General features: G+C 37.4%; 1 protein-coding gene across 7 annotated transcripts in view; it reads right to left on the minus strand.

Annotated features, from left to right (window-relative positions):
* The window catches only part of LOC139966070 (transcription factor 12-like), a 139,419-nt gene that overhangs the window by 33,167 nt on the left and 88,587 nt on the right, over positions 1-17,665 (minus strand). For all 7 annotated transcript variants that reach the window (XM_071968730.1, XM_071968731.1, XM_071968729.1 and 4 more), the window contains 4 exons: positions 12,541-12,628; positions 11,525-11,628; positions 9,973-10,096; positions 9,113-9,225 (listed from right to left, as the gene is read on the minus strand). In XM_071968730.1, coding sequence (XP_071824831.1) covers positions 9,113-9,225; positions 9,973-10,096; positions 11,525-11,628; positions 12,541-12,628 — 429 coding nt within the window. The remainder of the gene's footprint in view (positions 1-9,112; positions 9,226-9,972; positions 10,097-11,524; positions 11,629-12,540; positions 12,629-17,665) is intronic.

Here is a 17,665-nt window from a genome sequence, read left to right on the forward strand (position 1 = left end):
TATGTGACGTTTGCCTCTTAAGCTATGTGGCTTTTAATAGTTCACTACGAGAAATCAGGGACTGGATAAACCGATCGTCAGCTAAATATATATATAATGTATCTGTAGAGATTGAAGTGTTTAACAAACGTTCAGTTTTAGCATTATCAATTATAAAACTCTATCCGAGGAGGCACTAGTTGGTAATGGTAGTACATGATGCAATTCAAGAAATGCATTCATGGGGACTGTGTACCATCCCACACAGACATAGCTAAACGACTATCATTGGAAAACTCTGGGGCAATCCTCCCTATTTTTGGTATCAATTAATACAAAGCAATCATTAAATAAAACATTTAGTACCCAGACAGTACAAATTTTGCATCTGTAACATTAATCCAGTCACATGAATGAGAGAACATTTATTTAATTCATGCTATGATTTGCATAACAAATCACATAAAGAAATTAAAACACAAAGAACAAAGACTACGATTAAACTCATATATCGGATTGTAAAGTTACCATGTTCAAATAGTATGGTAAGTACATGAATTCATTCTAGTCATTGCTGTTTCTTACAGTGACTCTACAGACAGTGGAATACAACACATATCTTTCAGTGGAAATGACTGAAGGATTCAATATGAATCTGTTTATCGCAAATAACAGGTTAATTTTTGCAAATTTATATCGATGTTACATGTAATATTCATCTACCCATTTGACCATAATTACAGCCTACTATTCTGCCAAGATCAGCCCACCTATAAAAGTGTAAAGTACTCTACTGTAAGGTGGGAAGGTCGTGGGAGAAGAACGGTAGTAAAGAGTGTATCCGATCCACATCCATTTCACAACAAATCTCTCAAAATAACTTACTATTACAAAAACAAACTATGTCTTAGACCTGCAGCTTGCATTTTGGAAGTAACTCTGTGTCTGGCCAAGCCACATATTATTCAATCACACATTAATTTCATTCATAAGGCTTAGTGATCAGGCACCCCCTCCTTTTTAAAATCCTTGTGATCTTTGTGGTCAACACAAGTTGCTTGGTTTATAAATTGGTGAGATATATGAAGGCTGTATTTTTCATTGAGGGCATACTAGTGTTACTCCTGTCTAAACCATGTAATTTATATGTTTCATAGTCCATCACCGAACATTTTGTTCAAACTTAATGTTTTACATCTTCTGATATAAATCTTGAAAGAAAAAAGAAAAGAAAACTCTCCAATATTGCTTTGATATATTTGTTCCTATTTTTGGCATTTGCTTGTTGCTAAATTCTGACATAATTACTACCGTTTTCTTATCGTATTAATTAGACCACAAACTCCCCACTACAGGAGTCAACTTTCTTTCTTTCTGTGGTACCCCTCTGTGATAATAGTACATCCCAAAGAGTCTAACAACCTCATTTCCTGCTTACTGGAGGTGTCAGGTTACAAAGGTCTACTCCAGGATACTTTTGACCCCTTGGGGTTCACTTCCTCCTCATTCAAGAGTCTTACAGTAACACACACAGTAATAAACAGCCCCGGCTGAACCAAGAAAACAACTTTTATTTCAAAATTATTTTACTCTCAAGGAAATGATGAATAAGTGAACAATTGCATTGGTTGCCCTCCTGGTGAAGGAATATTATGGAGACAGGTTAAACTTGAATGAAGGTATCATAAATGGTAGGGACATCCAGGTAAAACAATCCTGGCTATTGAGGTAGAGGAACCCAAATAGGACAAAATAAAGGGAGTAGGGTTGTCAATGTCACACAGTGATCATGAACAATTCACTTGGACTCTAGGTGTCTATGGAATTTGACCATTGAGAGAAAATAAACACCGGAATTTTACAAAGTGTGATTAACCCGTAGCAGCTGAGCAAGAAAATGTTGAATTCTTTGGTATGAAAATCCATCAAAAGCAGCTGGTTCAAAAAATGGAGAAGAGTGATAAGCACCGAAGGTTATGAAAGAAGAATACTAATATGGATACCAACAGTTATCTGCATTTGTGTTTATGTTTTGCATTTTGGTTATTCCTCCCTTTCTTACATATATTTGGTGTCAATATTCCCCCCCCCCCCCCAAGAAAAATGTAGCACCAAAGCTGATCAGCCATATTCACAACTGATCAGCAATAACCCCACAAATAGATTTCCTCATGGTACTACTTTCAGAATAACCCCCCAATCCCCCCTCCCCCTCCCTCCAATAGCGTTCTGCTCACTGTCATATTAAATTCTCTAATATCTAGAATTGCCGTTGAGAAGTTAGGAAGTTAAGTATAAAATTACTGAGAGAGATTTTGAGCTGTTTGTATGCTAGTGTGGTATATTTATATAGACTGTACTTTGAGAAAGTTGCACAAATGTAGTTTTCATTTTTACCCAGATTGTGAAGACACTAATACAAATTTCAAATCAATCATTTGAAAATTGGAAGCTTGCTTCAGACAACAACAACAACAAACCAAACTACTTTGAGAAATCTACTGTCTTTGGTCAGTGAGAGTTACCATGGCAACAATATCCTGGCATTATAGGCAAGAAGCAACTTAAGCAAGAACATACTGATGTTCCCTAAAGTCTCACAAGTATAGAATTCTTAGTGCTGAATCAAATTCAAAAGGAAACAGAAAAATACCAGTTAATTATCTTTCTTTTGTCCATCATCACCAGCTACCATATCTACTCCACAAGGCTGCCTGATCTAGGCACACCAGGATTATTATAGGTGTCACCATCTCATATATGTATTCTAATTCAAGGCAAGTGTTTTTCTTTCCTTTTTTCTTTTACACATTTTTATTTTTCATGGTATGGTCTTTCTCATTCCGTTCTGGTACATTCTTTGTGACAGTTTTACGTAAAGGTGTTTCAGTAACAGAAACCTACCACAGAGGGCCAACCACTATGCAGCAGAAACCAAAGACAGTGATGTCAACCACTACCAGGGGAATTCCAGCTTTGGTGGAATGACCTCAATAATCTCCAGCTTTTTTTTTTTACTCCAAAAATATCCCTGAAATCGTAGGTTACGAAAAATCTGGAAAGAATGTAAACTGCAAGAGTCTACTGGGACGGAACTGCCGAGGAGATGATTTATAACCTGCCAGTTGAGCCATTAAATCATCCATCTCAGGAAACTTTACCAGGACCACAAAAGTTTGGGGAAAAACAACTCAAGAAACAAGTGGATTGGAAATGATAGTGCTTGTTCCTTTCCATTTTTTTGGAAGGGGGGGTGGGGAGGGGGTCTGAAGTTACATCAGACAAGTATAAAAGGACTCCATAAAATAGAACAACAATGAACTGTAGGTAACCCATTAGACTGCATGTGGGAAGTACTAATGTTATGGTTCCATTGTATTAAGTTCCTATGTTCCTACATATTAAGTTCTCACTGTATTATGTTCCAATATAATAATTGTTAAGACTATTAAGTTCCATAACGATAGTTAATAATGCTGTTTACTATGATAGACAGTAACAAACTAGCATTGTCAATATTCCCAGTGTGATAAGTTTCCGTGTCATAGGGCCCACTGCCAAAAAAATTATCATTTTCTAGATTCCTAAACAAAATAGGTACCAATTAATGTAATAAGTTCTGGTAAAACAGTGACCAATTACACAGAGTCAGAAAGCCATAAACACCAACTATGTATATTCAAAATGCAATGAGTAATGGGCCATACTTTAACATGTTCCAGTGTACTAACTATACATTCAAGGGTCAATAGGTCACGGGAGAATTGGTATCAGTGTAGCAAGTTTCCACTGTGAGAAGTCACAAGTAATTAGTACCTGTGCAAGTACCAATGTAACAACTACCTTTATAATAAGTAACAGTATGATATCTAGTTATAAGTATTGATGTAATAAGTGATAGTGTATTAAGTTTCAGTTTAAGACATCAGAGTGAAAATTTACTGCTTAACATATTTTTATCTCTATCTCAACACTGCCACTTACATCTCCCAGATAATTGCAATTACTTTTTGAGAATTCAGATCTTTTTTTTTTTTGCAGAATAATTGGACAACTTTGTGCAAAAGGAAAGATATTGAAATACTGCAAATGATTCGATAAGTGTTACTTCTAAATAATCAATTGTGTTGGCTTCACACATACTTCAGTTATACTGATAACTCAAAAACTATAAAACACCATCCTAGGACGCTACTTAAATTTCAATTCTTTGTAACGGCCACACTATAAGTATACAGTGGATTTGTATGAGCATGGTATTACAACATGGTTCATATTGTATTCTGTGGATTTGTATGAGCACTGTATTACAACATGGTTCATATTGTATTCTGTGGATTTTTTTTATGAGCATGGTACTTGTTCAAATCTTTCACCTTCAAAAAGTTTACTGAATTTCTTCTGTTCTGCATTTCATTGTTGAATTTTTTGAAAGCGACGCTTTTGCATTCTATGAGCCATCAAAGTGATGCATCACTGTCCAAAAGAGAATACCAGGTTTTAATAATTTGATCATGTTTTATCCATGAATTTTAGTATTGTTCTGAAAATTCAATGATGCCTATCAAAGTATTAAAAATGAGATAACTTCAAAACCTAGCCAGCATACCATTGGAATAACATATCATTGGAATAACTGGAATACATTAAAAACATAGCTAACCTACAGTAAACCATTGAAGTTACTGGGATAACTTTCAAACCTAGCCAACGTATATAATTATAATATATATCTTTATTTAATGCTTTACAAAAAAGAATATTTCAAAGTACTTTACATGTGACTATAGTAAAATATTACAAAAAACAAGTATAAGATAAGTCCAGAGTAATAAAAGAAATAAAGTAGTCCAAACAAAATCAGAAAATAAATAAAAAATCAATCAATAAATTAATGAAACTGATATAAACAAGGTTAGTTAGTTTTGTGATTCCTTGCCATACAATTTTCTCAAAATGTTTCAATATCCAGAAATAACAGTCTTCCTAAGTGAAATAGAGACACATTTTACCAACTTTTAGCTAGCAAATACCTTTAATAATTGTTGAGAATTACATGACAGTGTTTAAAGATGAATTTTTTTTGAAAAAATGGCCAACTCTTCCACCATTTGAGATAACCTGTTACCCCCCCCCCCCCCTTGAGCCAGTTTGTGTCCATTTGAGGTAACCTGTTGACCTCTTGGAGCTCAGAGGGAGAAACCCTTTTGGAGGTTAAAGGGCACATTTAAAGCATGAGTATGAATTCTGAAGCAGATTTCATGACTTGGATGCCAGGTATGTTTTATTGAAGACCTATGGAGACCCTCCACAGAACTAAAATGAATTTGACTAACTATAAACTAACTTTGTTTGACTATGTTCACAAAAAGAAAATCATAGCATTGGAGAATTCACAGATAAATTGTAGCATCAATTTTGGAGTGATCATTTTTAGAAGGTTTACAGACTTTGATGCCTGTTGACCTCATGAGACCTTTGACCTCTGCCAATTTCGATAGGATTCTTGCACTCACCAAGCTGGATCTACATACTAAGTATAAGTTCAAGAAACATGTGCCTTTTGTGTTATCGTGTTTACAAGATTTTCAGACTTTCATTTAAATGTTGACGCAAATGACCTTTGACCTCCACCAACTTCAAAAGGGTTCTTGTACTCAACAAGCTAAATCTGCAAACCACATATGCAGTTCAACAAAGATGTACTTTTTGAGGTAGCGTATTCATAAAGTTTTCAGACTTTGACCTCCGTTGACCTCAAATGACACCATTAACTTTTAAAGTTACCATATTTACAAGCATCACATACATAAACACACATACATGCTATCACCATTGCATTAACTCCTTTTGCCTCCAGCAAGGAATCAAAACCGAGATCAATCATTAAAGAACATGATAAAATGATGAGTTTTAAGTTGGGACTTCAAAGAAGCAAACAAGGTGGGTGAAAGACAAAGTACCGGTGGCATTATACCATTGAATTGACTGGGATAACTGTCAGTTGTTCTGCATTTTGAAACTTTTGAGACAAAGACAGCTCGGCTAAAAGTATTTTTGCCGACATCATCTTGGAGAGGAATATTGAAGCTGTTATCTTAAGAGTGAAAACCAATTTCATGCTTGAATCTTATAAATGTTTAAGATGTCAATCTCCATGGAATAGATCACCCTGGGAATTTTCCTGAGAATTTAATGATATTTCATGATTTTTGGGGTTCCATCCTGTGATTCTTATTAGCTACACGATTGACTGATGGTATTGCCACCGTATCTTCCTCTAAACTTGATAATACAGTTTGTTGCCGGATTCAGGGTAAAGCGGCTCAATATCTGGCTTTCTCATTTATACTGCCTAACCTGGCATAGCATTGCTTGTCTGTTGATCACATTAATGAATCCACAAGCTCAGTCTCGTCTGCAATGGCAACTGCAGCCTTGACCGACACTTTACCCCATCGAAGATAGGAAAAGGTTGTCAAAAAAGATTTTAACTTTATGCAATGACATTGAAAACTAGCATTATTTACATTACAACAAATTTAAGATTCAAAATCAAAGTGACGCAAAAGTATTGGTGATGTTTCGGGGGCAAGTTAATAGCATTAAAATTATTTCAGCAACAATGGAAAATAATCCCCTTCCTGTGCAAACGGTGGATTAGTCACTAAATTTAGCTCAAGTCCTCTTTGCTTCCACTGGGCAGCAGCGTGTAAGTAACAGCTGTACTCAAGCTGCAGCTGTACTGCCCGGACGACGACGATGATGATGCTGGACTATGAATAATGTCCAAAAGCCACCCACAATCAAATCAAATAAAACATATAAACTAAGCATTGCCCAGTGCTTCACAATAAGATATGCAATGCTGGCTAAAACATACTCTCCAAAACATGTGGATGGTGAGAAACAAAACACAAACCCATGTGTTTCTGTACAAGTTGAACGTAGCAATAACAGCACTAATTTAGAGTTATTGATAAAGGACTGAAGGGAAGTTACTAAGCAACTAGTGGTGAAGTCAGGGGGGGGGGTGCAGTTGGAGTTGGTGGAGGGGGGGTGGTAGACCATAGACAATATCAATTTGAACATGCAAAAGCTTTGGGATTGTCATTTTCTCTTCATGTTTCATCAGCTAGTGGTCAGGATTGATGGAGGGATGGGGTGAGTGGGGGTAGGAATGGAGGGATAAAGGTGCAGAGAAATTGAAATGAATGGCCAAGCAAACCAGTTTGCTCTGACTTCAATAAATGGGTCATCAAACAGTTGTGATTATCAAGGACTCATCCATTGTTTTGTCCAATTATAATTGTGCCCTCATATCCTTTAACCGTTTGGTCACAGAGTGGCATGTACTAAGACAAGATTCCGAGAACAATTCATTTGCTTTCAAAGCAACAAAACAGTAACAATGGGAAACGTTTCATAGGGGTAGAACTCATCAGACGCCTCAGCTTATGGAAGTTAATCGATGTCACTTTGACCCCTTGGCTGTTATTTACCCCTCCCTCACGACTCCCATCTGACAATTTTGGATGGAACCACCCAAGGGACCTCACCAGGACCTGCAATGCCAATCCTTCCACTGTCAGAGGTTAATAAATGTCAAGGAGGTCTCACAAAACATGTCTATAAAATGGGGTCATAGGGACTTGAGCAGATCCACTAGGGGCTAGCTGGTGACATTTATGGCACTATTCTTTCTGAACAGTAAAAATCAATGCATGAGGTTTAGAAAGAAGAGTTTACTAGCTCAAGACAATAGTAGTGAAATCTACCTTAAATAAATAACCGCATCAGAGTGGGTACAGAAGTACCGGTTTGTTTTAATGTTCATATTTTCAATCTTTAATTTGCCTTTCTAGTTTTGTTTTACATTGAAATATCAATAGAATATGTCACATTCCTTCACCAACAGCAGAGTTTCAGTACTTTTCATTTCAAATCAACTCAATTATTGTACATAAGGCAACATTTCGCTGGCTAGTAGCTGCTTCATAATTCCAGTTGTTTGCATGTGTGGGTGGTGACTGTGTGCAGGCGTGTGTGTGTGTGTGTAGGTCTCAGTTACACCACTGGTTCAGTTAAACAAACACAAGCAGAAATATCACACTTGTACATTAAATGCCTAATATCCTCAAAAAACTGGTTTAGATATATATATGTATATATACATATTATATACGAGAGATGGTACTTACCTGTCTCCAAACATCATATGCACTTTCTCATCTACCTTACCTTCAAACATTTGGTAACATATCAGCTCTGTGCCTACCATGACCCCCTTCTGGGTCACCACCCACTTCCTCTTCCAAATCTACCATTCACAAGTTAGCCACATACTAGTTGACAGAGTTTTAATTCCAGAAATATCTCATTGGTTATTTTGATGAACTCTATTGGATCACAGTTTACCTCAGATTTTAATAGGAAACATATCGGGGAGGATTTGCAATAAAATTGCTTCTTTTTGGAGAGTGAATCACTCCTGAACTTATAACTGACTTCATAGTGTCAAGGATTATAATTGGCAGTCAAATCTTCAAGAATTATGAAAGATTATTATCGTTAAAACGCCATCATTTTCAGGGGTTTGTTCCGTTCCCACCCTTGTTACCAAACTGTAATGCTGGCTTCCACTCTATACAGGCTTATTCTTATATTAAACTCACTGTTTCATAAAGTGTAAAGAAAAGTCTTCCATGCTAAACTTTTCTATTGTTTATGAGAAGTCTTAATTGCTGGTAAAAAGGTTCTCAGAAACTTAATCTGGTGTTGAAATGTAACCAGCACTGATATTGGTTGTTCTATTTATTTATTTTGTTTGGCCTTACAGACTTTGTCCAATAAGATGCAAATAGCATGCAACGCATTGAAAGTAGATGGAAATCATAATAAAAACTTCATCTCCAAGTCTTAAAAATGTATAGTAGGCTCTGTGCATATCTGCTGTGGAAATGTAGTTAAGTAAAACCTGACGGTTGATCCTTTATTTTAAAGTGCAACCTTCTTTTTTAGAGAATATTAAACAACAAACATACAAGCAATCCAGTTCCTGTGGAAGGTAACTTAGATGATGAGAGACATTACAATGCAAATGCAAGGGACAGTTTTAAAAGTGTTAACTCACCGATGCAAGGGCCTTTCCCATGACATCACCAGTCTGGGCTCCTCCTCCCCCTCCTCCTCCTCCTCCATTGGCAGCAGCTGTAGTAGCAGGACCTGCACTCCCTGTTCTGCTTGCTGCAAGATATTCAAACAAAAATATAATTGTTCCAGAAAGTTAACCTTTTTATATGAACTATCCTGGCTATGTGTTTGAATAAGGTGATTACATCACAATGCTTTACAACAACTCTATGAGTACCTTCCACTAAGTGCCTTTCATTTTCCTTGCTACTTCTGACCTAAAAAGTTTAAATTGTATGCACTTTTTACTATGCCTTTCCATCATTCTATAATCCCTTTTGCACAACAAATAATTAAACCCTGGTCTTAGCCTTTTATTGCTGTATATATTTTGTTCTGACTTTATGACTGGGTTTTTTTTTGGCTTGTGGAAAACCTTGAAACTATCCTATCCTGCTATTGTTTTGGGTTCACCAGGTGGCATTAGAGTACCAGCAAAGAGTTTGTTTTCAGCACCAAAAAACAAAACAATAAAACAACTGCAGTATATGTGGCACCAGCCAAGGGTAAATATACTGAATAATGGGATGAAACTTCAGAAAATGAGGGTTCTATTTATTTACATCAATTAAAATTGCTCCAAGTGCTTTCTGTTTGGGGCTTGCTGGTTCAGCCCTCACATGATAATTATCCCAAATTAAAATGCATAAGCAGAACTCTTGTCAGAGTAGTCAATTGATTTATTACTAAACACATGTGATCTATGTTAAATGAATCTGTAGGTTGCATCACATCTGCGGCATTATCCAAGCTATTTATCAAGTCTCTCACACCAGGAACAATACTCATTAAATGCCTTACCTAAATCAGGTTCGGAGCCATTCACAGGAGGCGTTGTTGAATACGATGAAGACACTGCCTGGCCAGGGCGATAGGTGGCAGCAGATATGGGAAGACTGAGGGTTTCAGGATTGGAACCGTATGGCTGCAGAGAAATACAAGTTTTATTCACAATGCTTGAGAAACATTCAAAGTATCAAACAGGGGGGGGGGGGAACCTAGTCCTTCAAATCTCTCTCTCTATATTGTTTGAACATAAACTGCAAATAAAAAATATATATTTTGAATTTACAAATCATTTATTAACCAGAGTGATGACTTAATGGTTAATTGCTATTGCAATTACAGTAAGATGGATTTCTTAACCCAGACTTTAACTCCAAGTTTGGCATTTTGGGTTAGCACAGTTTGACCTATGGTGACCTTAACTGACTTTCCACCCCACAAAAAATAAATATAGGCACATACTTAGTATGAGACATTCCTCTATTATGATAAATTCTGTTTAACATGATTTTCAGATCTTAGCTCCTTCTGACCTGAACTGAATGTTGACCTCAATGACAAAATATTATTGTATGTGATAGGTCAATGTATTATGTATACATGTACAAATATTCTACACATTATGATTCTTTTCATCTTTGCTGACCTCAAATGATGTTTGACTACCGCCCAAATCAGTACACAAGTTATACTCTATGAGCAGAAGACACATGCTATGTATGACATTCAGCAACAATCCCCAGGTAACATTTGACTCCAACCAAAAACAATACAAGATTCTTACTCAATACGGACAAGCCACAATAGAAGTATGACCCTTGGCAACATACCCCTTCTTGGGATGTCATGGTCACATGGTCACTCATCTCACACTTGCACACTTGCACACTCCCACACACATGCAAGCATGCACACACGCACCATCATAACTCCCTAGATTACTTGCCTACCTGCAAGTAACAAACAGCATTTCCTGTCTCAGTAGAGATGTTTGCTCAATAAACAATCCAAAACCAACAAATTACGAATAGTGTGCAGAGACAAATTCCTATGTTAATGCAAGTAACAAAGAAGACTTCAGGGGAATGTGAAGTTTCTCAAACATTTCACTCGTTCCTCAACTTGGACCACATTTTGTCGCGCCTGTGTAGTATCTTTTCCGATTCAAGTATATGTTTGGGTAGATAATGGTTCACTATGATGTTGGTCTTCTTTAGCCTTTTAAGCCAAGAAACACCAACATCTTAACCACCTCTGACATATAACACTAAGAAAATGTTACAGAGCACTTTCTGGGGAGGTTGTTGACATAACTAGTAATAACCTGTGAGAACTTAGAAGAGGCTAGTGTCCAAGATGAAACCATAACTCCGGACAGATAAAGGTGTAACACCTACGTTCACCTGGCCATTCCAATAATGACCTTAATCAGTCAGGGTTGAGGGGATTTTAGCATTGCCCACCCCTCCATACCCCCCCCTTTTTTTGAATTCATGTGAATGCCACAAAAACATATGAAGCATAATGAGAAGGGTTGGACTTTACTGGGAGGGAATTATAAACTTACGTGTTCACTCTGGTTGTAACTCTCCGGAGATGGGGTATACGCCACAGAGGAGGCATATCCAGGTGAGGGCGCCATTCCATTAGTCCATGGATCTGACGGACCATCTGAAAATAAGAGAGAAGCATTGACCAATCTGTGATATCATGTTGTACTTAGCTTTAAGTGTTTATAAATTTATAATTTACTGCTGTGGGGTGGGGGGGGGGGGATGGGATGGCACTTAGTATGTAAAATGCATTAAATAAAGTTATACTGGCAGAGAATCCTTTTATGTGCCAAGGATTTGGTGCTTCTGATATTGAAATGCAACTCAACTATTGTCAATACAAGAAAACAGATTCAATAAACTGTTGTAACAATACTGATCTCCAATTTTTTTTTCTTTTTCTCATTGTTTCAAGTTTTCCAGATAATCAATGATTAGGTTGTAATGGTTATTATGTACCTGTAAAACTCCTATGGGTGATAACTTACCAGTAGCAGCAAAGTACTCATGGTGGTACATTCCAGGTCTCTTATAAGCCATGTTACTTACCAGTAGCAGCAAAGTACTCATGGTGGTACATTCCAGGTCTCTTATAAGCCATTACTTACCAGTAGCAGCAAAGTACTCATGGTGGTACATTCCAGGTCTCTTATAAGCCATTACTTACCAGTAGCAGCAAAGTAATCATGGTGGTACATTCCAGGTCTCTTATAAGCCATTACTTACCAGTAGCAGCAAAGTACTCATGGTGGTACAATCCAGGTCTCTTATAAGCCATTACTTACCAGTAGTAGCAAAGTACTCATGGTGGTACATTCTAGGTCTCTTATAAGCCATTACTTACCAGTAGCAGCAAAGTACTCATGGTGGTACATTCCAGGTCTCTTATAAGCCATTAATTACCAGTAGCAACAAAGTACTCATGGTGGTACATTCCAGGTCTCTTATAAGCCATATGGGTGAGTACTTACCAGTAGCAGCAAAGTACTCATGGTGGTACATTCCATGTTTCTTATAAGCCATTACTTACCAGTAGCAGCAAAGTACTCATTGTGGTACATTCCATGTCTCTTATAAGCCATTTCAGGATATTCTTCTGCACTGCCTGGAGGATACATCTACAAATTGACAAATCACCAGAAAAACAGTAAGTTTTGTGATTCTTTACCATACAATCCCTTGTGGGCCATCAACCATGTCATTCGTTCATAAGGATTTTTACAGTATAGAATTTTTAACCAAAATGTTAAATATCGAGAAAGAACAGTCTTCCTATGTCAAATATAGACACATTTGACCAACTTTGAGTAACAGATCCCTTTAATTATTTTGGGAATTACATGACATTGTTTATACACTGTGAAATAGCAAATTTTTCCACCATGTGAGAAAAACTGTTGACCCCTTGTAGCTCAGAGGGTGAAAACTGATAGGAGGTTTAAGTGCATGTTTAAAACTGTGACATTAATATTAAACTGTTTGAAAGACATTTGTCCATGACATATGCCACTGCATTCCCTAAGGCAAATACCGCTGCAATACATAGCACATATACCATTGTTATGGTCCCAAGACATACACCCATATTGTAGTCTATAGGGAATATATATCCCTGCTGCAGTCCATGTGTAGGGCATATACCCCTATTGCAGTCCATATATAAGACATATACCACTGCTGTGGTTGGTCCACAGTTCATAAACCGCTGATGTGGTCCACAGTGCAGATACCACTAGTACTACATAGTCAATTGTGCATATATACCCCTGCTGCAGTCAGTAGGGCATATACATCCTACTGTGGTCCACAGTGCAAACTACTACTGCAGTCCATAAGGCATATCCCACTGCTGTAGTCAATAGGGCATATATAACCCTGCTGCAGTCAATAGGGCTTTTATACCCCTGATGTGGTCCATAGTGCATATAGTCCTGCTGTGGTCCACAGTGCATATACCACTGCTGTGGTCCACAGTGCATAGAGCCCTGCTGTGGTCCACAGTGCAGATACCACTGCTGCAGTCCATAAGGCATTTATATCCCTGATGCAGTCAATAGGGCTTATATACCCTGTTGTGGTCCACAGTGCAGATACCACTGCTGTGGTCCACAGTGCATATACCACTATTGTGGTCCACAGTGCATATACCACTGCTGTGGTCTACAGTGCATATACCACTACTGTGGTCCACAGTGCATATACCACTGCTGTGGTCCACAGTGCAGATACTACTGTGGTCCACAGTGCATATACCACTACTGTAACAACACTGTCCATAAACCTTCTTCTCCTCCATTGTCAACTTCAAATATACTTTGATATATTTTATTTGCCATTACATGCTTTTCACTTAACGCAATTTATGTCTTAACTATTGTTTGCTTTGCATCTATCAGCACATACATATGGTAATGAATTTAAATCCTGTGACCTTTAATGACCCCTGTTGTACTTTCTTTGACCAACTATGACATTTACGATACATATTTCACAACACAGTCAGTTTGAACTTGCACTCATCAACAGATACATTGCAGACTTTGCTTCATCACATTCTTGGTTGTTCTGAGGTAATGAGTTTCTTTCATTCAAGAATATTATTTTGCCACATGACTGTCATCATAACCTTTGATGGTACGCACATCATGTTAAGTCCTGATCGAAGATATTTCATAGCTAATAAATCCCATACTGTTTTACAGAGCATGCAGTTAAATAGTTAGGCAGTGACTACCACTATCATACAGAATACACAGAGGCTGATCACTGCAATGGTGTATCAAAACTGCCCTCATTCAAATACCCAGTGCTATACAACTAACTGCAACCTAGAAACTTTGGTTCCCTTCATTCCAAAAGTGAATATTCATTATTCAAATTAACCTAATGTACAAGCACCTTAATACACTGACATAACCAGATATAATTGACCAATGAGAAGGCAACACCATATTCCTTCCTCAAAAATACAACATATTATCACCAATGTTTTTTGCAGACAGTGACAACCAGACTGGTACTATTAACTTTTTCCTCCATTGTTTAGTTTGCCGTCAAATCACAAAACTTGGTTCTTGGGTTCTGGGTCTTTGTAGAATGATACCAATATTCTCCTGGGAGTTGAGGATATGAAACATGAACTGGATCAAGGCTGGATATAGGGGTGCCTAAATTGTTAATTTGCAGGATGTTAACTCAACAGCCTACATGAACTGGATCAAGGCTGGATATAGGGGTGCCTAAATTGTTAATTTGCAGGATGTTAACTCAACAGCCTACATGTACTGGATCAACGCTGGATATATGGGTGCCTAAATTGTTAATTTGCAGGATGTTAACTAAACAGCCTACATGTACTGGATCAACGCTGGATATAGGGGTGCCTAAATTGCTTATGTGCAAGATGTTAACTTAACAGCCTACATGTACTGGATCAAGGCTGGATATAGGGGTGCCTAAATTGCTAATGTACAAGATGCTAACTTAACAGCAGCCTACATGTACTGGATCAAGGCTGGATAAAGGGGTGCCTAAATTGCTAATGTACAAGATGTTAACTTAACAGCAGCCTACATGTACTGGATCAAGGCTGGATATAGGGGTGCCTAAATTGCTAATGTACAAGATGCTAACTTAACAGCAGCCTACATTTACTGGATCAAGGCTGGATATAGGGGTGCCTAAATTGCTAATGTACAAGATGTTAACTTAACAGCAGCCTACATGTACTGGATCAAGGCTGGATAAAGGGGTGCCTAAATTGCTAATGTACAAGATGTTAACTTAACAGCAGCCTACATGTACTGGATCAAGGCTGGATATAGGGGTGCCTAAATTGCTAATGTACAAGATGTTAACTTAACAGCAGCCTACATTTACTGGATCAAGGCTGGATATAGGGGTGCCTAAATTGCTAATGTACAAGATGTTAACTTAACAGCAGCCTACATGTACTGGATCAAGGCTGGATATAGGAGTGCCTAAATTGCTAATGTACAAGATGTTAACTTAACAGCAGCCTACATTTACTGGATCAAGGCTGGATATAGGGGTGCCTAAATTGCTAATGTACAAGATGTTAACTTAACAGCAGCCTACATTTACTGGATCAAGGCTGGATATAGGGGTGCCTAAATTGTTAATGTACAAGATGTTAACTTAACAGCAGCCTACATTTACTGGATCAAGGCTGGATATAGGAGTGCCTAAATTGCTAATGTACAAGATGTTAACTTAACAGCAGCCTACATTTACTGGATCAAGGCTGGATATAGGGGTGCCTAAATTGCTAATGTACAAGATGTTAACTTAACAGCAGCCTACATTTACTGGATCAAGGCTGGATATAGGAGTGCCTAAATTGCTAATGTACAAGATGTTAACTTAACAGCAGCCTACATTTACTGGATCAAGGCTGGATATAGGGGTGCCTAAATTGCTAATGTACAAGATGTTAACTTAACAGCAGCCTACATTTACTGGATCAAGGCTGGATATAGGGGTGCCTAAATTGCTAATGTACAAGATGTTAACTTAACAGCAGCCTACATTTACTGGATCAAGGCTGGATATAGGGGTGCCTAAATTGCTAATGTACAAGATGTTAACTTAACAGCAGCCTACATTTACTGGATCAAGGCTGGATATAGGAGTGCCTAAATTGCTAATGTACAAGATGTTAACTTAACAGCAGCCTACATTTACTGGATCAAGGCTGGATATAGGAGTGCCTAAATTGCTAATGTACAAGATGTTAACTTAACAGCAGCCTACATTTACTGGATCAAGGCTGGATATAGGGGTGCCTAAATTGCTAATGTACAAGATGTTAACTTAACAGCAGCCTACATTTACTGGATCAAGGCTGGATATAGGGGTGCCTAAATTGCTAATGTACAAGATGTTAACTTAACAGCAGCCTACATTTACAGACAAAAAGACAAGTGTTTAATTCTTCCTCTTCCTTCTCTTCATATCGATGTTATTAAGTCTACAATACTATTACTCACTGCAAGGCACTATGTATGCATCTGTAACACCAAACAATGTGACTAGATATGACACATTAACATTATGTCAGCTAAAACAAAGATATCAAACCACCCTTTGCCCACCATAAAACCACAAATTAAGTGTAATGATCAACAAAAGCTTGGCCAAAACAGTTTGAGCCATTTTTTACGGAGGAAAAATCTACTGACATACAAATCTTTGAAATGCTTGTACTCTGTAGTACGTCCTGTACCACTTACGGTGTTGTGCAAATATCATACAGATGTTGCTTCTACGAGGAATCTATTCCTCGAACAAACAAAGAGCTAGAGGGATAGACTGTGCGATTAAGTCTGCATAACGTTAAGTAAATGTGTAAAATACCAACAAAAGTAGGTTTATAATTCATGTTGATTTTACTATTTCACAATCTAGTGGTATCGTACTAGCACAATATCAAGGTTGTCTACAACAGGAATATGTTTCTGTAGTGCCCCCACCCCCAATCTCAACAGGAATGATGAAAGTTAAATGTCGAATAGGAAAAGTCAAACTTTAAAGTTTTTTCCTGGATTGGAATACACTGGGGAACAGCTCGATAAATGCTTAAAGGTTGTAATAATTCCTCAGTTTGATGGCTAGCCAATTATGTTTGGCTATTACATGACCAGATCAAAATATCAAAAACTTAAAAACCAATGCAAATTACTGTTTAAATATTCCCCACCCCGGCCCTCAAGCATGTAACATTTCTTTCAGCTCTGATACTTACCATACTACAGAATAGTTGATCATGTTATTACAGCAAATCAAATTGTTTGTAGCTAAGTTTTGTTTCTATTCGCAAAGAATGAGTAAGTCATTAATCAAGTTTTATATCTCCTACCAACTGCTATTCAGTACATAGAATGACATATCTACAATTTCAACTTACCTTGACTTACACAAAAACACATCAAGCAGCATTTTGAGTTTGATGAGTAAATTTATCAAATATACCAATACTTCACAAACTAAGATGATGACAATGGATTAGACTAAGATTAAACTTGCTTATCTAGCAAATCTTATAATTCAAGAATCCATATAAGTCTCCCAAAGAGCATCTATATCTGTTTGAATCTCACATAAACTGCGTCCCCCACCCCCCTCAAAAAAAAATT

Source organism: Apostichopus japonicus, chromosome 4 (assembly GCF_037975245.1).
Source record: "Apostichopus japonicus isolate 1M-3 chromosome 4, ASM3797524v1, whole genome shotgun sequence".
Taxonomy (NCBI): domain Eukaryota; kingdom Metazoa; phylum Echinodermata; class Holothuroidea; order Aspidochirotida; family Stichopodidae; genus Apostichopus; species Apostichopus japonicus.